The 25,939-nt window shown below is 37.6% G+C and overlaps 1 protein-coding gene and 1 long non-coding RNA gene across 2 annotated transcripts; one reads left to right on the forward strand and one right to left on the reverse strand.

The window, feature by feature from the left end:
• Positions 1 to 4,024: 4,024 nt before the first annotated feature.
• On the reverse strand, positions 4,025 to 5,717 carry LOC139935232 (uncharacterized). Its single transcript, XR_011785781.1, has 3 exons — positions 5,513 to 5,717; positions 4,535 to 4,648; positions 4,025 to 4,136 (listed from the first exon to the last, which is right to left on the reverse strand). It is a non-coding gene; the product is annotated as an uncharacterized lncRNA (long non-coding RNA).
• Positions 5,718 to 10,347: 4,630 nt separating this feature from the next.
• LOC139934772 (uncharacterized) lies at positions 10,348 to 19,186 on the forward strand. The gene is made up of 6 exons (XM_071929177.1): positions 10,348 to 10,391; positions 11,071 to 11,318; positions 13,150 to 13,371; positions 15,961 to 16,083; positions 17,669 to 17,871; positions 18,818 to 19,186. The coding sequence occupies exons 1-6, from the start codon at positions 10,348 to 10,350 to the stop codon at positions 18,968 to 18,970; spliced, it is 993 nt and encodes a 330-aa protein (XP_071785278.1). The 3' UTR covers positions 18,971 to 19,186.
• The last annotated feature ends 6,753 nt before the right edge of the window (positions 19,187 to 25,939 follow it).

Raw genomic sequence — 25,939 nt, forward strand, 5'->3', positions numbered from 1 at the left:
GCAACAGCACATTTTACTCAGATTATATTGCTGAATATAAGGCGCATTTACATCTTTAAAGATAGATTTGTGCAGTATTGTGAAACAGCGCCCTCAAGAGTCAAGAGGCGGAGGCGACGGCGACGGCGACGCAAAGTTTCGTCTTTGGAACACCATAAGCAGTAGTGTCATGTCTGTGGCTAAGTTCATTTCAGGTCCGGGCTACATTTAGGTACATGTTTGGGCTACATTTAGGTCTGGGCTACATTTAGGTACATGTTTGGGGCTACATTTAGGTCCGGGCTACATTTAGATACATGTTTGGGGCTACATTTAGGTACATGTTTGGGGCTACATTTAGGTCCGGGCTACATTTAGATACATGTTTGGGGCTACATTTGGGTCCGGGCTACATTTAGGTACATGTTTGGGGCAACATTTAGGTCAGGCTACATTTAGGTACATGTTTGGGGCTACATTTAGGTCCGGGCTACATTTAGGTACATGTTTGGGGCTACATTTAGGTCGGGCTACAATAAGGTACATGTTTGGGGCTACATTTAGGTCCGGGCTACATTTGGGTACATGTTTGGGGCTACATTTAGGTCGGGCTACAATAAGGTACATGTTTGGGGCTACATTTAGGTCCGGGCTACATTTAGGTACATGTTTGGGGCTACATTTAGGTCGGGCTACAATAAGGTACATGTTTGGGGCTACATTTAGGTCCGGGCTACATTTGGGTACATGTTTGGGGCTACATTTAGGTCTGGGCTACATTTAGGTCCGGGCTACATTTAGGTGCCGCACACACCAGTCACAAGCAATTTATATGGCATGAAATTTTTGCCAGTAACATGTGATAAATAAGCGAGCTATTTACGTGCTTAAGCAAATCTTTTGCTAAAGCAGCTCTATGAAATTGGCCCCTGTTAAACAAGTAATCAATTGCTGTATTTAAAGGATTTGGGTACTTTTTCAAAATGTCCACAGATTTACATGAAACTTACAGGGTTTGAAGATAATGATAGTGGAAAGCTTCCCTTCAAGTATTACTAACTAAGGTTGTGTAGTTTTTAAGATGATTTTTGGGGTTGAACTAAGAATTGACTAGAGTGGGATTCGAACCAACGACCTCCGGATTAACGTGCCGGCACTCTACCAACTGAGCTATCTAGCCCTATATTGGCGGTTTCCCTATTTTGTCAATATCTTTGTTCGGGGGGTGCCGCCAATATAGGGCTAGATAGCTCAGTTGGTAGAGCGCCGGCACGTTAATCTTGAGGTCGTTGGTTCGAATCCCACTCTAGTCAATTCTTTTTACAAATTTACCTAGTCAGTTTCCCTTGTGGTTTATATTGACGTTTTTAAGATATGAGTAAAACAGGTCACAAAATCTTTTTGGTCACATGAGACCAAAATGATTTTAGCATGTAAAATCCCCTTAACCAATTATGATATTATACCAAAACCATAGCATAATTGGTTAATACTTTTTTACATGCTAAAACTGAGACGAAAATTATTACTTTTAATAATTTTCTCAAAAACTACATCACCTCAGTAAGTAAAATTTCAAGGGAAGCTTTCTACTATAATAATCTTCAAACTGTGTAAGTTTAATGTAAATCTGTGGACATTGTGGTTTTTGTTAGGAAAAAATCATGCCCTTTAAACCGTGTACACAGTATACAGTGTGTATATACCGTCAGCAATTTCACGAAGGGCCAAAAAGTCCCCTCCCCTGCAGCCAAATATTATCTGTTTCGAGAAAACCGCGTTTTTAGTTTAGCTAATTTTGAAACTACTAGTTGGTAGACTATTCGAAATTTAATCTTGGAAGTTTTTACATGTCAGGGAAGAAGAGATCCTAAATCATACAAATCTGTTTAAATTTTTCCCAAAATGTTCTCTGTTCGTAAAAAAAGTTTTTTATCGTTTTTTAAGGTTTTTGGCCCTTCGTGAAATTGCTGACGGCTAACACTCCCGAAGTTTACTCGTTACAAAACCTGGGTCGTGTAAACTCGTTTAGACAAAACAGTGGCTAGGTTCAATCGGAGGTGTAACCTTAACCTTGTACACAACCACCATAACAGTGTGAATTAGTGATATTAAACCAAGCTGTTATAATTTATTTATGGTCGAACCGAGTACACGAATTAGGGAAATATTATCAAATTTGTTTCCAGTATCGCCACCATGCCTCTTAGAAATCGCAAAGACCGAGATATTGATACTGCATAACCAGCATGATGAGACGTGCTCGTTTTGTATACAATTATTTCGGTGGCTGTGTTCTCAGTTGCCTAATAAAGAGTGTGGTGTCTACACTCTAAATTACAAGGATTTAAATTCACAGGATTAAATTTTAAATCTTTCAAGGATTGTCGTTAGGGACCAATCAGCGTGGATTTAAAATTAATCTTTCAAAAGATTAAAACAATTAGTCTGTGGAGGATTAATTTAATCAATCCCAGTGGATTTATTTTTTTTCAAATCTTTACAGATTTAACCTTCACCCGTGGAATGATTTAAACCTAGCAATCTTTTTGGATTCATTTCTAATTTTCTTTGGGATTAAAACATTAAACACGATTCTGAACCAGCAGGAAAAACAAAACAAAGTAAAACAACAGTTTTAAAATAATTTGCCTTCAACATTTTATTTTCAAATATACAAGTTAAATAATACACAAAGTTTCGACAATAAACCTCGACATACATTTGACCTATGTTGTCCATAAACATGAAAAGTTCTATTTTGTAGCTACATGTTTATCACTCAAAGGTTAAATCTGCAATTTCATTCAAATATTCTAAGTAGATTCGAGTGGTTGTTAACCAGTTGTTTACAGCCTCTGGGCACATTTGAGAGATTTATTTTAAAACAAAACTATTTGTTTGTTTCCTAGATGGACAGTCTAGTTACGACACTAGCTTTATTTCAAATAACTTGTTAAAAAAAAAAAATATTGCCACAAACAATTTGTTAAATGGTTTTGAATTAACTGATGCACTACCTTACTCCTACAAACTATTTATTTTAAGCAAAACTGTATGCTGTATCCAAGGGAATGCCACTTCCAATTAGGTTTGTGAATTATGTTTGATATCAGTTGGATAACCGGATTTCATTGCAGCAAGGATCTCCAAAGTTGTTGGTTTTTCAGAATAGTCTGACCCACACTCAAAAACGGATTTTAAGAACTTATCAAAAGTTTCAACTACTGACGACCCCCCCCCCCCACTAACTGGAATGTAATCCAGACAAAAGACAAACTGCTTCAGCTTTCTCTCAGGGAAGTTGTTCAGGTTGCTGTATCTCTTTAGATGTCAAATTTGTAATTGCTTCATCGATGTGTGTGCAACTCCCCTCCTGTATTTGAAAAAAAAAAAACATGTTCGTGATAATGAATGTTCTCATTTGAAATGCAGAGTTTTTTCTTGACCGGTTTGGAAAAAGGGGTGGGCTGTTTAAGTCCCAAAGAAACGTCTTTAAAGAATTCTGTCCCTGGTCGACATAACCATGATCAAAAAACATGTATGTATAATACAACAAACACAAAAGTGACCCTTGGCCTGTATGTGAATGTGACCTTGATATAGGTGAATCCGCATGTTTATGTGACAAGATTAAATACTTTCAAATTACTCAGCTATTATAGGGGCCCCTCAAACGTGGATATGTGATTGTTTTTCAAATGATATTATTATAAAGTGACTCCTTGTTTATAGCAAAAGCAATTGCTTCAAAGAAACCAAGTTCTAAATAAATGTGAGTTCTTTCTGATAGAGCTGATTTAAATAACATTGTGGCTTAAAGTGGAATTAGTAGGCCCAGGTTTCACAAAGAGCTAAGTTTGATTTTAGCTGCAAATTAATCGCAGTTGCTAAGTAAAGTGTGATGTCACAATACAAATTAGCATGGTAATACTGACAATTTGTCTTGCAATGAATGTTATTGCTTAGTGAAATGGACCACTGTTACATTTCAGTAAAGGAAACATAATTTTAAACAACCTCCATCTAGGGGAAATAGTACTTACCAACTTGTTCTGAATAATGTTCTGAACCTCAACAGCTACAATTGAAACCTCTTGACTTCTACACTGGATGAAGGAAACTGTAAACAGCAAACACTAAGGAACAAAGGTCACCTGAAACATGAAAACATCCAGACGACTGTTAGTGTTAACAAACCCTCCACATCATTACCATGGAAAATGGTAGCATTAACTAAATGTAAAGTTTATGTCACTGTAATTTACGGTTGTTTTTCTGTTGACCAGCACACAATCGTTGAATATAAAAAAAACATGTCAGTCTCTATTTTCTAGTTTATGTTATTGAGGCTCTTGCAATAGGGCTCAGGTGGTCATATGCAAACAAACCACTCGTTTTTAAAAACAGTTTTGTATTAAATTATATCTCCCACCATATCGTAAAAAGTATTACTTTCCTTAGCAACCATGCCAACAAATGCAAAATTTTAATTGTATCTTAATTGTATTACATGGGAATAATATATCAACGAAAAACCACAAGACATGCTTACCAGCTTGATCTGACTATTATTAATGTTGGAATTTGCATCAGATACAATTGAAATCTCTTGACTTTGCCTGAACGAAGAAAACTGTAAACAGCGACCAGAAGGAAGACAGGTCACCTGAAAAATGGAAACATTCAGACGATAAAAATTTAAAAAAACCTCACATTATTATAAAGAGTTTTAGTAGTAGTCTATGGAACTTCAAACAAAGCTTTAACTAGAGACAATTTGGTCCAACAAAATTGTGTCATGTTTTGTTTTTTTTCGACTCGCAAAAAATCTGTGCATTATATTTTCCAGGATTTAAGACAACATTTTCTTAAATTATTTATTCTGCAAAACAATACCACTATGGGTTCACTCAAGATATGTTATTAAAAAGAAACATGATTCTCTAACTAATTTAAATTTGCTAGCCTATCGAAATCGTTCTTTCTTCATTTTTAGAGCACAGAGTCTATAAATTAGACACGTTTCTATTGTAAAATATTGCCCTATCTACATATATTAATTAACATGTTGGGTGACCAACAAAAGCAACACCAAACAGTAAAACATTTCCGTTCGTGAACTGTAGAGAGAGTATATGCAACGGGGAGCTGAAATCTGGTCCGCCGTCGTCGCTGGGAAAAAATGAACTTGGTGGGGGAAACTGAGTGAAAATCGGTCTTAAATTCACTCTTTTCCTCTTCAAGTTTGTTGTCTCTGTCTATGCGGAGTGTGGTCATGGCCATGGACATGATAACGTTTCTACATGGAATGGTTAATGTATGGTTTATTTAGTTAACAACGATGTTCACACTGACTTTAATACAACACCAAAATATACGTGGACGTTGTATGAAATGTATATCATTAACATAATTTCGTCGAGATATAATTTTTACCACTGGTCATGATCGTCGTGTAAACAATCATTGCAAAAACCTATCCATATCCTATCCGATATACTACGTCCTACATACGATTGGATTCACCTACCTCATGAAATAATATTGAAGTTTTGCCTCCTTACTGCCGACTGTTCTGACCGAAGAAACTTGTGTGACTATGAATGACTGATCATCGTTCATGTACGTTTACATTTGTAATTGAACGTGCGCGTTTAGCATGCAGCGCACAATACACACACAGTCAGTTTATTTTAATGGCTGCCGACAAAGTTTTGAGTTGTACGTTCGTGCAATACGTCACGAAATCGCGTCACGCTGATTGGTCCACTGTCCATAAAGTTGGCGTCCTTTTTTAATCGTTCGGAGGATTGAAAAACAAAATAGACTCTGCGGATAATTGTTGATTTATTAAATCGATTTGGACTAAAAATAAATCTTTAGGATTTATTTTAATTTTAATCCTATAAAAGATTTAAATTTAAATCTCTGTAATTTAGAGTTAAGCAAAAAAACCTAAAAATCTGAAGCAAGGCCACGAGATGGAAAAATTGCCAGGTACGCCCATTGAGCACAAAATCGACCGTTAAGCACTATGAAATTGGGCCCTGTATTCCCGCTTTGTGTATCCCAACACTATATGCCTGAACGTCTTTTATCAGGGGCCAATTTCATAGAGCTGCTTAAGCAAAAATTTGCTTACGCACGAAAATAGCTCGCTTATTTTACACATGTTACTTGCCAAATTTGTATGCCATATACATTGCTTGTGACTGGTATTTAGCTGTTGTTTACAATTGAGTGGACTCTTGGCCGGTAATCTGATTTTAATAAGCAAGGATTTTTTCGCTTAATCAAAATTTTGTGCTTAAGCAGCTCTATGAAATTGGGCCAAGATGTTAAATTTGCATCGGGGATAACAAATAATATTCTTTATCCCTGATGCAAATTTAACATATATTATATCGCTGCGGTACCCGCTGCAAAAACATGGATTCGAACTGCCTCTAGCTACCGGGCAATCGCGGTAGTTTAGTTGGTGAGACACTGCTAGAATTGTGAGGGTCAAGGGTTCGAATCCCATCAACAGCTCTCTACCGTTCCTCATTACCGATAAGTTTTACATAAGCGACACAGCAGATTACATAGCGATATAAGCAATGTCAAGTGAAGCATGTGTTGTGGATATTTCACTGGATCGGTCGCGTTGGTCTATGAAAAGAGTTTGAGATCGACTGTTATAAAAAGCTACGGTCTGTGTTTAGAAATTTGATTTAATCGTTTCAAATGTTAGCACATAAACTTTGAAACTGTATGTGGTAGATTTATTGGCATTGTTATTACATTTTGGCCTAACATTAAAAGAATCACAACGGGGTAAGTCCAACATTTTTATCCAGTTTGGAAAAAAATCGCAAGGGGTGTATCCAAAGTCCATCTTTTAAAATCCGATTCGGGCCAAGACTTGAACAATTCGGAGGGGTAAAGTAAGTCTAGCATATTTTATTATATTTTGACATAAACTTGAAAATCGCCAGGGAAGTCCGGCATTTTGATATTATTTGAGCCAAAACGTTGAACAAACTGCAATGTATAGGCCGACCCTTGTTTTCAAGATTTGAAAAAAAAAAATGTTTTTATAAAAATGCCGGTCTTACCGCTTGTGTTTTTCCATATGTTATTTTTTACCCTAATCGATAATAATGCTGGTTCTTCTCCCTCTATTTTTAACTCAAATTTGCTAACGATTCTGGACTTACTGTCTCATTTCCTCCTCGTTTTTCCATTCCCCTAATTCGAACTAATTCCGTTTTGTCCCAGGATATTTGGAATTTCCTATGCAGTTATTTTGTACACGGCCTTACGGAGCATCGTGTACACGTTTTATGGCGATACGCTGGCGTACCATAATGTTTTTTTCTCATTTTTTTTTACCCAAGCTTGCTGGACACTACCCTAGGGTTTTCCTCTATTTTTGACCCAAATTTGATAAAAGTGATGGACTTTCCTTTTGTGGTGTAACTAAAAAGATAAAAGTGAATGAAACTTGATACAAATGCTTGACTTACCCTCCTTGTTATCAACGTATTATCAACATTTGATAAAAAGCTGGAACTACCCTGTGTTATTAATTGTTTTCATTAATTTGTTTTCAAAAAACTTATTGTTTCCCTTTAAAAAGGTGTTTGAACGTTGGTAAGAAACAAAAATCGTGAAGATCACAGATTTACATAATATTTACACTGTGTAATGATGATGATAGTTGAAAACATCCCTCGAATTATTTCTTTCATGAAATGTCATATGTGATGAGAAATAAATAATCTAACTTCGCGTTTGGAGTTTCATTTTTTTCATTTTTATTTTGGCATCGATGCAATGCAAAATTTGAAATGGGTTTTTCACTATTCTCTCGTGACCCAGAAGGCCGATCGATCTCAAACTTCTACAGGTTTGTCAGTTAATGTTAATGGTGCTTATTACATAAGCTGCATACACTGCCAACAACTGTTTTGTTAGCAAAAACCAATTCTGTAATGTCCCTTTAACAGCGTCAGCCAAGGGCTTCACCTTGACAGTGATGAATAACGTTGAGCTTTGTTTCCTCGTTGAAACGTAATTAAATTGCGTCGCGGTTCGCCGGAGAAACCATCCACCCGCTTAACTCAGCAGATAATTTTACACAATGGAAACGTTAAAGTCACCTGGAAGTGGTATTTTTTTTAAATAAAGCTTTTGTCACTAAAATATGTGTTTTTATGAGAGGAATGTGAATAAAAAATTAACTAAGGTTTAAAAATCTTAGTTTTGATTGTATTTACAAATTTACGAGTAGGCCCCGACCCGTGAGGGCGCTGTTCGTGACGTATTTCAAGGCGCGATATTTGGAGAGAAAATTTGTAGTCGGGGCCCCGTACATTACGTCTGAGAACATGGCACATCAAAACAAATTTAGACACGATTTTACACACATACGTACATTGAAACTTGAACATGTTGAACGCCTAGTGGTTTTTACAAAAGCTATTGCTGCTATTTTTATTTAACTATGCGACTTTTTAGTGACCAAATGGGTTGTAAGATGTGGGTCTGCCTACGTATTATTATAGAAATACGGCCACGGAGCAGACTGCACGCACGCACTATGGCTGCTGTATAATGGGCGGACGGTCACATAGGACCTGCGCGCACGGTAAATCGCATGCGGTACCAACAAAAAATCGTGTCACTTGGCAAAAGCTAAAAACATACCCTCAAAGTTCAAACTTACCCGAATTTTTTCACGTTTAGCAAATGCTCCTCTGAGTTCGCCACGTCTTTCAGATACCTTCTCCGACTTCCCACTAGCTAGAAAAATTGTTGGGACGGCGTCGTGTTTAAGAATGGCTCTTCTCGTCATGTCAAATGAGTTGTGTATCCAGGATTCGAAGCACGACGGCTCTATAAGTGTTCGCTACAGCGCTGAAAAAGACGTCGGACCGGACCACTTTGCTCTAGTTAATCTGACTTTCGCAGCCCACAACCGCCTACACTTGGGATCTGCAGGAAACAGATGAAGACTGACCCCCATCTTTAGTTGTTTTGCTGCATCCAGCAGCAATACACCTGGTCGGCATTGCCGGAAAAATGCCAGAAAAAACCCTTTTCGCAGCGTACAAACTCACGTCTTAGAATTACATGTACTTTTGCACGTGTGTTTATCTACGCATCGAGGGGGGTCTATGTTTGATCGAGGCAAAGTCTTCCTTTTCCTACGCCACAAAAGGGGTAGGCGGAGTCAACCCCCTGTCACTTAATTAATTTTTTAACATATAAATCGTGACAAACAATTACTAAAAAAATTGTTTTATTGTTAATAAACATATACTCTTATGTTTCAAAGAGAAAAAATCCTATTTCCAGGTGCCTTTAAGAATGTAGCTGTTGTCCAGGGCAGCGCATACTTAGGCCTAAAAAAAATAATTCTGGATTGCCTTATTCCGACCGACCGTAAAAGTAACAAAATCTCGGTCGCGTTTTTAATTTTATTTTTTATTTTCGGTTCTTTTTCCCCTTTTTTTCTTCCGAATTTTGATTTCATGAATATTTCATGCTAACAAACTGGTGGATTTGACACAAATACTTTTTTTGCCTTATCTAAGCAACCGAGAATGTAATATAGGTTAATTGTATCTGTCAATTTCGGCAAATGAGTAGCCAATACAGCCACGCTTTTAAATGTCGCGCGAAAACAAATGCTATTGAAAAGGGTCGTTAGTCACAATACTGTTGCGTCACTCGATTTGAATAAAATCATTCAATATTTAAGAATTCAACAAAACAGCATTCAAATTTGTTTTTTTGAGGCGTGTGTTAAGTCATTCATATTTATTTTGGGGCAGTCATTTGTTAAGTTTGTGCAATCTGATATGAACGCCTTGGTAAACTTTTGTTTTCTTATTATGTTAAATAATAATAATAATAACCCGTTTTTATATAGCGCTTTTCACACCCGGAGGGCGTCCCAAAGCGCTTCACATTATTACCCCTGGTCACTGGGCCTTAATTCACTCCTTAAACCATCTCAGCTCCCTGGTAGGGAGTATGCAGCATGGATACGTTTCAACAATCATCAAAGTATCCCGAAATTGCCATTTTTAAACCCACAGCGGTCAAGCGTGTACGCTTCTCAAAGCTGCAAAAACTGACATGACATTGGGCCGAATAAATAAAAACTAGCATTTGCTTTTACTAGCCTTTTACTTAAATCCTTATAAATAAAGGTAAGCCGTAATATTGCTAGTAATTGGTCGAACTATAATAGGTAAAAGCAATGCTTTAGGGACTCTCGCGAGCGAAATGGACTCGCAGTTCAATAGCGATTAACTGAAATGCAGGCGGGACAGTTTCCACTTAGTCAAGTTTTTTATGGCGGCAGTGGCTATGATGACGAAACAGCCAGCCTCTCCACACCAGAGCTCCAGAGATTGGTACTTTTAGAGCAGTTAAAACACACAACAAATTTATAAGTAACATTTATAGCTGGATCATTAGGCCAAGGGAAAAATAACCCTTTAATACTGACCCGATACCGAGCCATGCAACACTGTTGTGTAAGTAAAATCTCAAGCTCCTCATACAGTAGCTTGTAAAAATACAAGTAATTGCTATCAGTATGTAGTACAATGTCGTTTTTATTTATGTCTATAAGTGAAAGGTAATCCCGCGAACAAAATGTTCATGCCTGATCTTTTACTTTTCAGTATTCTTGCTAATGCTGGACCTTTAACTTGATAAGTAATTGCTAGTTTTTATTTTTTCGGCCCATTGTCGCGCACTGTTGTCAGTAGACTGGTGCTCTGTTTATATACATTTCTATAGAATCAAGTCTACATATAAACAAAGAAACTACCCCCAAAATATGGTTGGACAACGAGAAAAAAAATAGAAAGGCACAATAGACCCGAAGATGAATGATGAACGTGTAAAGGCCGGTTTATAGTCGGTCGCGCGACGGAATTCTTACGCGGAATCCTAAGACTGAGGCCTAAAAACCGTGTCTTTTTATGATCGCGCGTCAAAATTTCCGACGCCCGACCATCGCGCGACCGACTATAAATCGGCCTTATAACTCGGCCTTAAGGCTAATCTTTGCGTTGCCAAAATCAGTTGCGCTGCGATCGTGGCGTTATATCCAGTTGCACTGCGATCGTGGCGTTATATCCAGTTGCACTGCAGTCGTGCGTTATATCCAGTTGCACTGCGATCGTGGCGTTATATCCAGTTGCACTGCGATCGTGACGTTATATCCAGTTGCACTGCAGTCGTGCGTTATATCCAGTTGCACTGCGATCGTGGCGTTATATCCAGTTGCACTGCGATCGTGGCGTTATATCCAGTTGCACTGCGATCGTGGCGTAACATCCTTCCGACGGTCTCTGCGACGACCATGTTCTACTTTTGGTAATGTGAGAGAATTTGTAAAGGTTAAAAGAAATATTTTCCCCTCTGAATAACTTCATGTTCTTTCCTACTCTTATTTATTTTCCGAGTTGTCAACTTCATTCCTCTGTTAAGTTTTATTTTGTTCTTTAAAATATATGAGGAAGCGGATTATAAATTGTTCATTCATCCATTCTGAACGTATTTCGGGGGAACGAAAGCGTAGCTTGAGAGATCTAAGCGTAACTTGATCCAACTATAAAGCATATCTTCAGGGAACAAAAAACATATCTTGAGGTCTTGAAAGCGTTTATTGAGTTAAGGGAAGCGTATCTCGAGGGAGTGTAAGCATATCTTTAGGGAAGAAAAACATATCTTGAGGAAAAGAAAGTATATCTCGAAGAGGAAAGCATAACCTATAAAAAGGAAGGAAAAAAACATGACAAAATTTCCTTCACAAAATCCAAAAATAGTATTAAGAGGTCACAGAATAAAAACTTTTGTTCGGATTTTGTGTGTATTTGGGGAAACAAGAGGGAAATAAAATGTTTTTGGTCGGAATGGAATAGTATTTTATTTTTTTATTATACAGTTTTACCTTTTAATTGTTTTCATATTCACCTTACATTTTAAGGGGGCTATACGTTGTTGTTGTTTTCTTCACCATGAACAGAATAACTCAATTACACCGTCAATAATAACTAAAGTGGTTTTCCTATGTACTTTAGATGAACCAAAATGAGATTGAGGGTATAACCCAAATCTAAGGGGTAGAGGGATGTGACTTTGGATATAAGACATCCTTTGGTGGTCAGGGGGAGGAGTGGGAGCCAAATGTCACTGATTTTGAAGCATAATGTCTTGAGGAACCGTGTCATGCTTGTAGATCTCGATGGCCTCTCTGATCCGTCTCGAGTGCCATGCCTAGATGGGATGAATTTTGCAGCACCCCAGTCTACTCGGTGCTCCATAATGTTGGAGTGCTTGATAACGGCTGACTGCTCATAATCTCCCCCATTACGTGCGCTCGATGCTATTTGAGTCTAGTCTAGTAGGAATGTCACGCCCGATTTCATCCGACATCACCATTTTATTCTGCATTCACAGGTATGCGGAAAACTTCTGCTCATGTGAAAGACCTGCTCGAACGAAAATGTCAAGTCGCTAACTTGCTGAATTTGACTTAAAATATTTTCAATGAATAAGGAAATCTGTCATAATATGATTACAAACAGATTTAAATTGTGTAAAAAAAAATTCGAATGCCCTTATCCAGCGCTTTTCTGAGAGATTTGCGAAAAGCCCAGTTACGTTATCACTCTCTTATCCGCTTTGTTGCAGCGTGGAGGTATAACAAAGCAAACTCCCAGACATGACTTGAGCGGCATTGTCCTTTGACGCGCGCCGTCAACGGCAGAAGTATTTTTAGTTGTGCAAAACCTTCAGGTTGGGGCCTGATTTTTTAATCGATAATTACGAAAAATTCAGAAGTGTACACATATCAAAATTACATTAAAATTGTGAACAAGTGCATAATAAACAAGTTAAAATACCATTTCCATTTAAAACATTCCGCTCAGGTAGCTGTTGAAGAGAGCTCATGGGTTCAGAGTGGAAGAGGGTGACCACTGCTTGCTGGAAGATACGCCTTGGTTGGTTTTCGGCTGTTGGCTAAACACGTACTCACAATCCAGAACAAAAAAAGGACTCGTATTGAACGAACACCTAGAGCAAAAAGAGTTGTCTCGTGCTCATATTGCACGATTACAAAATAATAACTATCTCCCCATTTGTTTTATTTTATAGCTTGCATTTGCATCGTTGAGAGCCGTCAAATGTCGTCTTACTACGGTCCAGTACCCGAGCCGGATCCCGGTCAGCCCTATAACAAATTTCACTGGGTGAAATCAGCCATGGAGAAGCTTCGAACTGGGTGTCCATCGAAGCGGGTCACATCGGGGGAAATTGCCCATGCAGGAAGTATCGAAACAGAAACTACGAGCTCGGATGGGAATGGTGGAAGTGAAGGTACCATTTTGGGTCGAAAGTACCCCGTGTTATAAGGCAGTTATGTATTCCCCTATGGAACACCATGACCCGATGTGGGGCAGAGGGTGCTCTCTCCCCCCTCCCCCCGCCAAAAAATAAAAAAATAAAAATATCTATCCATACTCTATCAAACCTTTTGGTTCTGGATAACGCTGACGACTAAAGGCAGTGGAATATTGACAATTACTCAAAGGAGCATAAAACCTTAATTGGTAACAAGCAATTGGGAGCTGATGATATTATCAAACATTGTAAGAAACAGCTCCCTCTGAAGTAACGTAGTTTCCATGAAAGAATTTATTTTCCGCGTATTTGATTTTGAGACCTCAGAACTTGATTTTGAGGTCTCGAAATCAAGCATCCGAAACCACACAACCTCGTGTGACAAGTTTTTTTGTTTCATCTCGCAACTTCGACGACCGAGTGAGTTCAATTTTTCACAGGTTTGTTACTTTGTGCATATGTTGAGATACAACAAGTGTGAAGACTGGTCTTTGACAATTACCAATAGTGTCCAGTGTCTTTAAGACCACGCTTTTTGCCACTGATCTGTCCACGTACTCATCACGTTCGAGTATTTTATGGTCTGGTTTGGCTGTATGGCTTTCATCAAGTGCAAGTAATGCATTCATAGAATAGGTGGTAAGGTTTTTGGGCTTGCTGTTTCTTGCGTTCAAGGAACTTGATGGGGGTACAAATTAGAAAGATGAGATGGTAGCTTCTGGGATCATCCTTCGCCTAGTTAGGTTTAGGCAAATCGATCACTGTTGCCTTTCGCCAGATCTTTGGAATCCACGCTCGATACATGATGACTCTCATGGTAGCCTTACGGATGGAATCCTTGGTCGCTACACTACATCATGCTCTAACATCGAGCCAATTTGTCCCAGTTTGCTTTTAAAGACTGTTTTTACTGGTTTAACATTGGTTGGCACCACAAGAGCTGGATAAAGGGATTGGTGGGGTTGTTGTCCTTTCACGCACACCGCGGCCAATTCACCAACACCGACTCACGGGGCGGTGTGGATGAGTGGACTGAGTCAGGTGAGTTGCGATGCGGGCGCTGTCGGTGAATTGTCTGCGGTGTGCGTGAAAGGGAAACGAGAAACGTCTTGCAACAAGACTAGGTTGTGATCTAAGAAACTTGTCAGGAATGTATAGCACATGAGTTTGGTTCCCTAGTAGGCAGATGAAGCAAAAACAGATCTGGCTTGGTGCCTGTATTCCAGCGTGCAGTGGTGGAAATTGTCTGAATCTTGATGATTTGAGAAGCTATGAATTTGTTACTATCATTTATGAAATGTGCTGTAGTTCTAGTAGTACAAATCATCAAGAAGGTACAACTGTTACAAGCGATAATAAGTCTGCTTTAATATACAGAAGAACGACTTTTTTGTTTGGATGTGGACAAATTTCCATTCTATGTAAAATAATGTTGTTGTGCACCTTACAATACGATGTCATTCAACTGAAACATGTTGAATTTAAAACCAAACCACGTTGGTTTTTTTGGCGGGATTGTGGATGAACAAAGCAGGAATCCTGGTTGGTTGGACATCCGGTTTAGCCTGGATCCGGTAGAATTAACCGGGGTTCCGTCTGGATTGCTCGCGATTCCATCAAAATCCAGCAGGGATTCCGCAAAAGTCCCGCTGGATGGAATCCTGCCAAGACGCTGGCAGAATCGCATCGAAATCCCGCCGGGATTCCCACCATCGCGTTGGTATACCGCAAAATCCCGCCAAACATGTACGTTTTTCCCACCGGAATCCCGGTGAAATCTCGGTAATTTTTCTTTTGGGTTTTCAAAGTTTAAGAAACACATTTTCAAGAACTTCATGTCTGGACTTAATATTGATGTCTAGATTTTAGTGATGGGACGACAAATTTGACCATGTGCCAAGTTTGACACTTTTAAGGAAAGTGCACAATATTTAACCTTTTTTGAGGGGCTAAGCCGCCAAACTTTAATGAAGAGAACTTGAAGAAAAAAAACATTATTCGTTTAGTCTGTAGAATAACGCTGCTAACCACCATAATTTTAAATTTATTTATAAGTGGGTCTTGAGTGCTACCACTACTTTCTTTGTTTTATCTATCAATCAATGCGTATGCCTGGGAACGCTTTTAAACAACATTTATAAAGAAACGGGCCTGTTAAAGGGAAGGTACACGTTCGGTAATTGTCAAAGACCAGTCTTTTCACTTGGTGTATCCCAACGTAAACATAAAGTAACATGCCTGTGAACTGTGAAAAAATTTAAGCTAAAATGGTTATCAAAGTTGCGAGAAAATGATGAGAGAAAACACCCTTGTTAGACAAATGTGTATGTTTTTCAGATAGGAATAAACGACTTTTAGCTAGAAGTATTTTATTATTTTAGTGAGATATTACCTCTTTCTCAAAATCTATGCTACTTCAGAGGGAGCCATTTCTCACAATGTTTTATACTATTAACAGCTCTCCAATGCTTGTTACCAAGTCAGTTTTTAAGTAAATATTTGTTTTGAGTAATTACCAAACGTGTACCTTCCCTTTAACTAACTGTTTCCTATATTGCTCCCAAGGCATATACCAACCCCTGGGCATGGGAAGTGGAGACGTCCCCGATGACAGCATTACATCTTCATCGTACAAGTCAACATTGTTTACCAGCTATCCGCCGAAGCAGGCCCGTCTTAACTATTACGGTAAGTTCCTTCAGACATTAAAGGCAGTGGACACTATTGGTAATTTTCCACGAATTTGATTACGAGACCTCAGATTCAGAACTTGAGGTCTCGAAATCAACCATTTAAACGCACACAACTCCGAGTGACAAGGGTGTTTTTTCTATCATTATTATCTCGCAAGTTCGATGACCGATTGAGCTCAAATTTTCACAGGTTTGTTAATTTATGCATATGTTGAGATACACAAACTGTGAAGGCTAGTCTCTGACAACTACCAATAATGTCCACTGTCTTTAAAAAAAATATCCAACAAGTTTGATAAAAAAAATTTAAAAACATTTCAAAATTTACCCAGTCAGTTTCCCTTGTGGTTTATGATGATATCTGAAGAGAGAAAACAAAACAAAAAACAGTACAATCGAGCACGTGTTTTGTGTCCGTGCGGCAGCGCCATCAATGTGGCTTGTTTTTGTTCCCCTTACTTAATCTTTTCCATTGCATATAGATTCAAGTTGAAATGAATCTTAACAGTCACGTCTTCTTAGTTGTGTGTTGTCACTAAAACCGAATTTACATTTTTTTTATTTTTTTTATTTAGCCATTTTTTTGTCTGTTTTGAAAATTTTTGATGCTATTTATTATGACCGGACTTAAGCGTTTGTGTTTTGCTCAGCAGAGTGTGGATTCGAGGCCCCGTTAATGACACTTGTATCTTTGAGCAAGATTCTTAACCATAGTGTCTTTTTCCTTTGGCTGGGAGTGCACGTAAACGAGTAAAGGGGTCGATTTCACAAAGAGTTAGGACAAGTACTAACTTTGGACTAGTCCTAGCAGATATCAAAAATATATGGCTAGTCCTAAGTTAGGACGAATTACTAAACTCGTCCTAACTCGAGATAGGACTAGTCTTAACTCTTTGTGAAATCCATCGGTCACCCCAACACTTATCGTGGAAGAGTAGTGGTTACCCCGCGGTTACGCTTCGCATATTAACGTTTTTATGGGGATAACAAGTGTTAGCCTTTGCCATATAAGCGAGACTTCGAAATAAAAAGTTTTTCAAAATTTAATTGCAACTAAAGCTGCTGTACTTTTTGTAATCCTAGTAATTTTCTTAGTGTTTACCAAAACGTAAACATTCGTCTTGTACACAAACACAATGCAATTTGTTCGCTTTAAAATATTTAGCCTATAAAATTCGCCTAATATTTATTATACACATAATATTGACTTGCAATGAGTTACCGAATTATGCCAGTCAATATATGTTTTATAACACAGCTCGCTCCTAAATGTCAAATAAGAACAGAAATCTGGAAAAGAAAGGAAGTTTTGAAGTTGCTATTCACGGTTCAAGTCAAGAGAGGGCGTTGTAACCTGGCACTGTTTTCAAAGACTAGTGCCCGCTAGACTGTATTAAACATCCCACGTGACCGTGTTTCAGCCAACCAGAATACAGAACAAGCAAGAGGTGTGTTAGAATTTAGGTTATGAAATGTTTCGACCTTGTTTTTTTTTTTTTTTACGGCACAGTGTACAAGTTTGACTATTTTGGGAAACACCCTGAATCAATCCTTCCATAAAATGCATTTCTTCTGAATAGTAGTGCCATGGTGTGCAGGAGGGAACGACGGTTCTCCGTGGATTCAAGTTGACTTCAATGATAACTACGTGTACATCACAGGTCTGATCACAAAAGGATATATTGACACCATCGTACCCTACTACGTCATGACGTACACAGTTGCGTATCTTGATGGTCTATCCTTGATCGATGTAAAGGCACAAGATGGAACACCCCAAGAGGTAAAACAAAAATTAAAAACAGACCATGGTACGCCCTCCAAAAAAGTCTATGGGTGCGTACGTTTAGCTTCCCTGGGCCGACCCCTGGGCCGACCCCGGTGTGTGGCGTTTTTTTTCCAGGACTAACGTGTGCAGATAATTATCTACGTTCGCCCTCCAAAATTATCGATGGTGCGCCCTCCATCGGTGACTAATACAACAAATAGAATTGCAAATCAAGACTATAAAACAAGGTCAATTAAAATAATAAGATCATTGGCCCGATGATGAGTTACACAACTTAATCCTTCGTCAATTTGCTAAAAGCACACTCAAGACGCTTGAAGATTCTTTTGAACTAATTTTATTAATGTCCCTGCTGTTATTTAGAAAATTATACTACGTTTTAACGTTTGAAAAGAAACTTCTTCAAAACTCAAGGAAACAACAATTTGCATTCTTGCTTCAAGACGCTGGGCACTATTGGTAATTGTCAAAGACCAGTCTTCTCACTTGGTGTATCTCAAAATGTGCATAAAATAACAAACCTGTGAAAATTTAAGCTCAAAGGTTGTCGAAGTTGTGAGATAATAATGAAAGAAAAAACACAGATGCTTGATTTCGAGACCTCAAAATCTAATTCTGAGTTTGTCTGAGGTCTCGAAATCAAGTTCGTCGAAAGTACTTCTTTCTCAAAAACTACGTTACTTCAGAGGGAGCCGTTTCTCACAATATTTTATACTATCAAGAGCTCCCCATACTCGTTACCAAGTAAGGTTTTATGATAATTATTATTCTGAGTAATTACCAATAGTGTCCACTGCCTTTATTGTGGAACTTAAAGTCGGAGCCCCTAGCGTTCTAGCACTTTATTGAGCAATATTCTTCAATTGTTTTAAACGACTGCAAACTGATTTATTTGACAATGTAGGAATTAAATCGAGTAATTATATTGCTCTTTTGACAGTTCACCGGCAACAGCGATGGGTATAGCCCTGTGACCGTCAAGTTCGACGAAGCTTTGTACTCGAGTGGCATACGTATTCTACCCACTTCGTGGAAAGACATGAGTAAAAACGAAAACTGTTGTATGTACTTTGAAGTACTGGGATATTGGTAATAATAATAATAATAATAACATTCTTATTTAGCGCATATCACCGTGAGGTTCCTATGCGCTGTAAAAGGAAATCAACAATTATTGTACAAAGTAAACAGATATGTTTTCAACCGGGTTTTGAATTGTTCTGATGTCTCAGCCTGTTTAACAACCTCTGGAAGACTGTTCCATAACTGAACTGCTGCATATTGGAAAGAGCGGGAACCGTACGACTTGGTTTTGATAACTGGGGAGGGGGGTCAGAAGGGATTTATTTGAAGATCGCAGATTCCTGGTTGTTTTGTACTCCTGAACTAAGCTTTGAAGATAAACAGGGGCAATACCATGGTAATTTGAATGACATGCGTTACTTTCGAGGGAGCCGTTTCTCACAATGTTTTATACCGTCAACAGCTCTCCATAACTCGTAACCAAGTAAGTTTTTATCCTAACAATTATTTTGAGTAATTACCAATATTGTGTCCACTGCCTTTTAATACTATTGGTAATAGCTTGTCATGCGCATTACCATTGTGCGACGTCATCCCCGGGCGCTATCTACTTGCCACGCGCTTTACGATTGTGGAACATTTTTATAACAGCTGAAACATTAATACGTGAACAATAATGGACTGAGCTAGATCTATTATGTATCCTTCCGTCTGCTATTAATGAATCACAGATTCAGTCAGTTTTTGTGTTCATCTGAGTCAGTTTTTGTGTTCATAAAGTGCAGAAATTCAAATTTAACAAAGTTCATGAACAAAAATATCCAGAATGCATTTTATTTTAGTCGTCATTTCCTCTTGCTTCTATTTGCAACGGTAACTGAATATGTATGAAGTATAGTAAAACAAATATAACATGGTTTAATTCGTGTGACTAGTCGATGATTAGCTCCCCTCGGTATTGGAAGTTGACAAACTAGTTCCCTCTGCGTCGTCTCGGGAACTAGTTTGTCAACTTCCAATACCGAGGGGAGCTAGTATCGACTAGTCACACTTAAACCATGTTATATTTGTTTATAAATGTAGGCCTACATTGTTCATTGCTAGATAATGATGCTCTGGGAAAGGGTGTATGTGCTCCCCCTTTTTTAGAAACCAATATTGGCACTATTGCTCATATGAGTCTGACCAGTCTTGCAGACTGACCCCATCTTTAGTGGTTTTGCTGCATCCAGCAGCAATACACGGTCGGCAATTCCGGAAAAATGCAAGAAAAAAACGATACGTACAAACTCACGACTTGGACTTGGACGTGTTTACTCTACGCATCAAGGCAAAGTCTGCCTCGATTGACCTCACAAAAGGGGTAGGCGGAGTCTACCCCCAAACAAGTTTATCTATTTAAGAAAAAATTTAAATCGTTACAAATAATAACTTAAACAAATGTTTTATTGTTACTAAACGTATACTCTTATGTTAAAAAAAAAATTCTATTTCCAGGTGACTTTAAGAGTCAGTTCAGGTAAATAGTTGACATAGTTGCTCACGGTCAAACAATGATTTTTTTTTATACTTTGTGGGTGGAAGGGCCTTGGGGTGCAAGTAAACAAAATTGCATTTTCAATTCTATATATAGCCCGTTGCCATGGTTACGGCTCATTTTATTTTTTTGCCATTTTAGGTCGATTTTGGGGTCTGAAAAACTGGTTTTTAGCTCATATTTACAACTCCACCCCACCAAAATGCAATATTAATTCAAAAAACCTTTTATATCACTACAAAGTATCATCCTTGGCCTTCCTTGAGAAAACAAATTATTGCTAAAAATATCACCCTTGTGCTATTTTTGCACCATGCATTACAGTATGTTTTTAGAACTTGCAAAATCGACATTTTTACCCTATTTTTGGACCCCAAAATGTCAACTTGCCAGGGGTCTCAGAAAATTTTCCTTTCGTCTGTGATTAGGGCCAACATTGGTCTTTCCATATCTGGTGTCAAAAACTTGGGCAATTGTATCCTGTTGGGCCAGTACTGCCTCAAAACTAGACTTTTTTCCCCAAAACATGAAAAATGCCTTTTTAAGGGTCTTTCCACATAATATCGACATTCGTGTCCATGGTAAAAGAAAAGGAATATTTTTTTTTATACTTTGTGGATGGTAGGGACTTGGGGTGCAAATAAACGACATTAACATTTCAAATCATAATATAACACGTTGCCATGGTAACAGTTCATTTGTGTTTAGGCCACTTTGGGCCGATATTGGGGAATGAAAAACTGTTTTTTAAGTTAATATTTACAACTCCACCCCACCAAAAAACAAAAATATTTCATAAAACCTTTTACATCACTACAAAGTATCATCCTTGGCTTTACTTGAGACAAAAAATATTGCTATAAATTTCACCCTTGTGCTATTTTAAGAACGTGCATTACAGTATGTTTTTAGAGCTTGCAAAATCAACATTTTTACCATATTTTTTGCCCTCAAAATTCCATTTTTTCAGGGGTCTCAGAATATTTTCCTTTCGGTTTTGATCAGGGCCATAATTTGTCTTTTTATTTCTGGTAAGAAAGACTCGGGCAATTGTATCCTGATGTAACAGAACTGTCTCAAAAATAGACCCTTTTCCCCGAAAACATAGAGAAATGCATTTTGAAATATTTGCTTCATTTTGAATTTATAACATGAAAAAGTTAGCTATAATTCCATCAATCTGGCAGCTTTTTATAAGCACTTTGTAGGTTTAGTGCATTACCAAACATTGATCAGGACTTGTTGATGACCTAAATCTTATAATTTGCCCCACCCCGGCCCTGGCCCAATCATATTTCTTGACATTGCATAAAATAAAATAACAGTTTTGCGAACAGCGCCTTTTTTTTTGAAAGTCACATTTTTTAATTCCCCTTGCACATCAAGAAAGTTTGTACTGTCTTTAATGTTTTGTTGGTTCTCGGAATATTTCCCTTTTTGTTTTGATTGGGCTATCATTATGGTTTGCATGTCTACTGGGGAGAAACACTTTGGTTTATTGTATCCTGTTGTGACACTTCTGCCTCAAAAATGGTAATTTTTCCAAAAACAATTAAAAATGCATTTTGAAGTTATCCCTTAGTTTGAATTGATAAAAAACAAAAACGAGCATGCTTGTTAAAAGAATATGGCACTGTTTCCATGCTCTTTAAGCCACTGAGTTCTTGTTTTGTCATAACTACTTTACCTAGTTGTACAGGTATGATTCACATTGCAAGAAGAGAAGTAGTGCGGTGAGCAATCTTTACTGTCCTTGTCTTTACATGGCCTTATAACAGTCTTCTTGGTGCCCTGCCCGCTACCGAACTAAACATTTTCATCCCATTCAGAACAAAGAGGCTCTAAAAGTGAGCAAGTACTGTATCCAAAGTATCTAACCATTTAGCCGCTGTACCGCCCAGCCGCATTATAGCGATACACTGTATGCGGTACGAGGAAACCTCGCTAGCTTGTGTTTGTAGAAAAAAAGGAACATCAAAAGAAAACTCGATAGTCATTAGTAGGTCTACCCATTTGTTAATATATCTAGTTGTTATAGATCGTTATTAATTCTCCCTTCACAGTTGACTTGTCAAAGCTAATGATGATGAAATAATTTAGCTCTTACGAAAAATAAAACGCTCATCAGTAAACAGGAAACTGTTCATCATTTATGATGATATTGTCGAAAATAACGCCTTCGCATTTAATCAGTATGAGCATTGAGCCAGACAAAAGCCTTGAAAAGCTATTGTGTTCATTTTATCCGTGCACAAAAGTATTCGCCATAAAAATTACCGTAGCCGTTTAACGAGAGGCATTTATTGTTCCCATGAGAACTTTTATACAAATATTACCGAAAGGGTAAACAATTGTGCATACACATTAAGCCTTGGCTATCTTTTAAAATTTGAACTATGATTCCAGTAATTTACTGCAAGACTCTTGAGAAATTGGATTTCAGCAAACTCGGGCGGTGCAGGGACTAAAGGGCTAAATGGCCATTCACCTGCTTTGGCCTTCTGTAAGCAGTTCCCCCATCTAAGGTGGGGTTCCTTTCAATTGTACTGTTGCAAACAATAAAAGAGTTGGTTTATTTAACGTGATAAACAACTCAATGTGATAAACAACTCAACGTTCTCAGAGACATATATAATAATTATGAATTAGTAAGATAGTGAATGGAAAAAATATCAAACTAGCCTGAATAGACTTTTGTCACTGCAAATGCATCTTACTTATTTATGTTCAGCAGGTGCAAGTTTTTACAACTTCTTTCAATGTTGTTTAATTAAAGGAACACGTTGCCTTGGATCGGTCGAGTTGGTATTTCAAAAGCGTTTGTAAACGTTTATTAAAAAATGCATATGATTAGAAAGATATTTTAAAAGTAGAATATAATGATCCATACAAGTATCACTCAAAAACATCTTTCTAACCATGCATTTTAAAACAAACCGTTACAAACGCATTTCAAAGACCAACTTAACCGATCCCAGGCAACGTGTTCCTTTTAAATAATCTCTTACGCTAATCTTGCAAATCGTTAGTATCATTGTTTTTAATAAGATCTTGGCAAACTTTTCCAACACTTTTAAGCGGGCTTTTTAATTTTCCACGTTTGTGTTGGACATGATTGGATGCTCCAAACCATCTGCCGCAAACACAGAAACTACATTGTTTATGATCTCTATCTCTAAGAAAAGTTTTACATTTGGTAGCAGGCAGGGACCAAGGAGAGTAGGCCCTGTATTAAAGACAACTTGTAAAGAATGCTCATCGCACTCTACTTGCAATGGGAATCATACCTGTACAATAGGTAAAGTAGCCAAATCAAGAACTCTCAGTGGCAAAGCATTGGTTTCGGTTTGGTTGGTTACCATTATGTTTAAATAAAAACTTTGTATTCATTACTCAAAGGGCATGGAAACAGTGCCAGATTTTTAACAAGCATGCATTGTTTTTGGAAAAATTACTATACTTAAGGCATGATCAGTCACAACAGGATACAATGAACACAGTGTTTCTACCCAGAAGACATGAAAACACCAATAACAACCGAAAGGGAACACTTTCACAAAAAGAGGCGCTATTCACAAAACATTGTTTTATGCAATGTCAAGAAATATGATTGGGGCTGGGCCAGGCAAATTGTAAAATTAAGGTCATCAACAGTTCCTGATCAATGTTGGGTAATCCACTAGTGTTAAGGAAAAGCTGCAAGATTGATAGAATTATAACTTTTTAATGTTAGAAATTCAATATGAAGAAAAAACAATTCAAAATGCATTTTTCTGTTTGAGGAAAAAAGTCTATTTTTGAGACAGTACTGTTCAGGATCAGGATACACTTGCCAAGTTTTTCTTACCAGAAATAAAAAAGACAAATTTTGGCCCTGATCAAAACCGAAAGGAAAATATTCTGAGACCCCTGAAAAAAATGAAATTTTGAGGGCAAAAAATATGGTAAAAATGTTGATTTTGCAAGTTCTAAAAACATACTCTAATGCACGTTCTAAAAATAGCACAAGGGTGAAATTTATAGCAATATTTTTTGTCTCAAGTAAAGCCAAGGATGATACTTTGTAGTGATGTAAAAGGTTTTATGAAATAATTTTGTTTTTTGGTGGCGTGGAGTTGTAAATATTAACTAAAAAAAACAGTTTTTCATTCCCCAATATCGGCCCAAAGTGGCCTAAACACACATGAACCTTTACCATGGCAACGTGTTATATTATGATTTGAAATGTAAATGTTGTTTATTTGGACCCCAAGTCCCTACCATCCTACCATCCACAAAAAAATGAAAAATATTCCTCTTTTTTTTACCGTGGACACGTATTTCGATATTATGTGAAAAGACCCTTTAGAAGGCATTTTTCATGTTTTGGGGAAAAAAGTCTAGTTTTGAGGCAGTACTGTCACAACAGGATACAATTGCCCAAGTTTTTGACACCAGATATTGAAAGACCACTGTTGGCCCTAATCACAGCCGAAAGGGAAACTTTCTGAGACCCCTGGCAAGTTGACATTTTGGGGTCCAAAAATAGGGTAAAAATGTTGATTTTGCAAGTTCTAAAAACATACTGTAATGCATAATGCAAAAGTAGCACAAGGGTGTTATTTAAAGCAATAACAAATTTTCTCAAGGAAGGCCAAGGATGATACTTTGTAGTGATATAAAAGGTTTTTTGAAATAATGTTGCATTTTGGTTGGGTGGAGTTGTAAATATGAGCTAAAAACCAGTTTTTCAGACCCCAAAATCGGCCTAAAATGGCCAAAAAACAAAACGAGCCGTAACCATGGCAACGGGCTATATATAGAATTGAAAATGCAATTTTGTTTACTTGCACCCCAAGGCCCTTCAACCCACAAAGTATAAAAAAAAATTCATTTTTTGACCGTGAGCAAGTATGTCAACTATTTACCTGAACTGACTCTTAATTACTCTTTCAATGTTATGTTATTTTTCACTAACTTTTTTATGCATTGTCTCTATTCTTGAAGTGTTTTACTATTCGGTTCTTATAATTTCCCTCCTTCGAAGGGTTCCTTTAGTTCCGGGGTTTCTGTGGTGTTTTAAAAGGGTTCACTGGATTCCTGTTTATGCTTGCACGCTGTTTTATATATATTTACTGGCCAAACCAACAGCGGACGAGCCGCCAATTACAGGAAAGGATAACACACAATTTAAAATATTCATATACCCTATATTAAAGCAATATGTACATGTACAAAGTTAACAATTATTATAGCATATTCTTAGGAAAGTAAATTAAAGCATACATTGTGGATTACATAAAATAAAACTGTGAACAGTATTAAACAAATCCGAATGAACGACAGTGAAAATAAATAGGTTTTCTCGGTAAATGAGCAGCCAATTTCATTTCCATGCGTTTTGCCTCTCCAGTTGTTACTGCGTTTCAAATTCAGAATTCGGCCATTCCATTTCGTTTCAAGTCGAGTCAAATTCCTTTAGCACTATGTTCAAGTTGGTGTATCTTCATTCTTTTTCGAGAC

The sequence above is a fragment of the Asterias amurensis genome, chromosome 3 (genome assembly GCF_032118995.1).
Source record: "Asterias amurensis chromosome 3, ASM3211899v1".
NCBI classification, from domain to species: Eukaryota; Metazoa; Echinodermata; class Asteroidea; order Forcipulatida; family Asteriidae; genus Asterias; species Asterias amurensis.

What these genes read in the sequence shown, in the direction of transcription:
- LOC139934772 (XM_071929177.1), top strand. Translation starts at nt 10,348, where the DNA reads ATGACGAAACAGCCAGCCTCTCCACACCAGAGCTCCAGAGATTG. An exon ending in CACCAGAGCTCCAGAGATTG is followed by an intron (nt 10,392 to 11,070) that starts GTACTTTTAGAG and finishes TGCCAAAATCAG; the next exon opens with TTGCGCTGCGATCGTGGCGT. An exon ending in AAGATGGAACACCCCAAGAG is followed by an intron (nt 17,872 to 18,817) that starts GTAAAACAAAAA and finishes CTCTTTTGACAG; the next exon opens with TTCACCGGCAACAGCGATGG.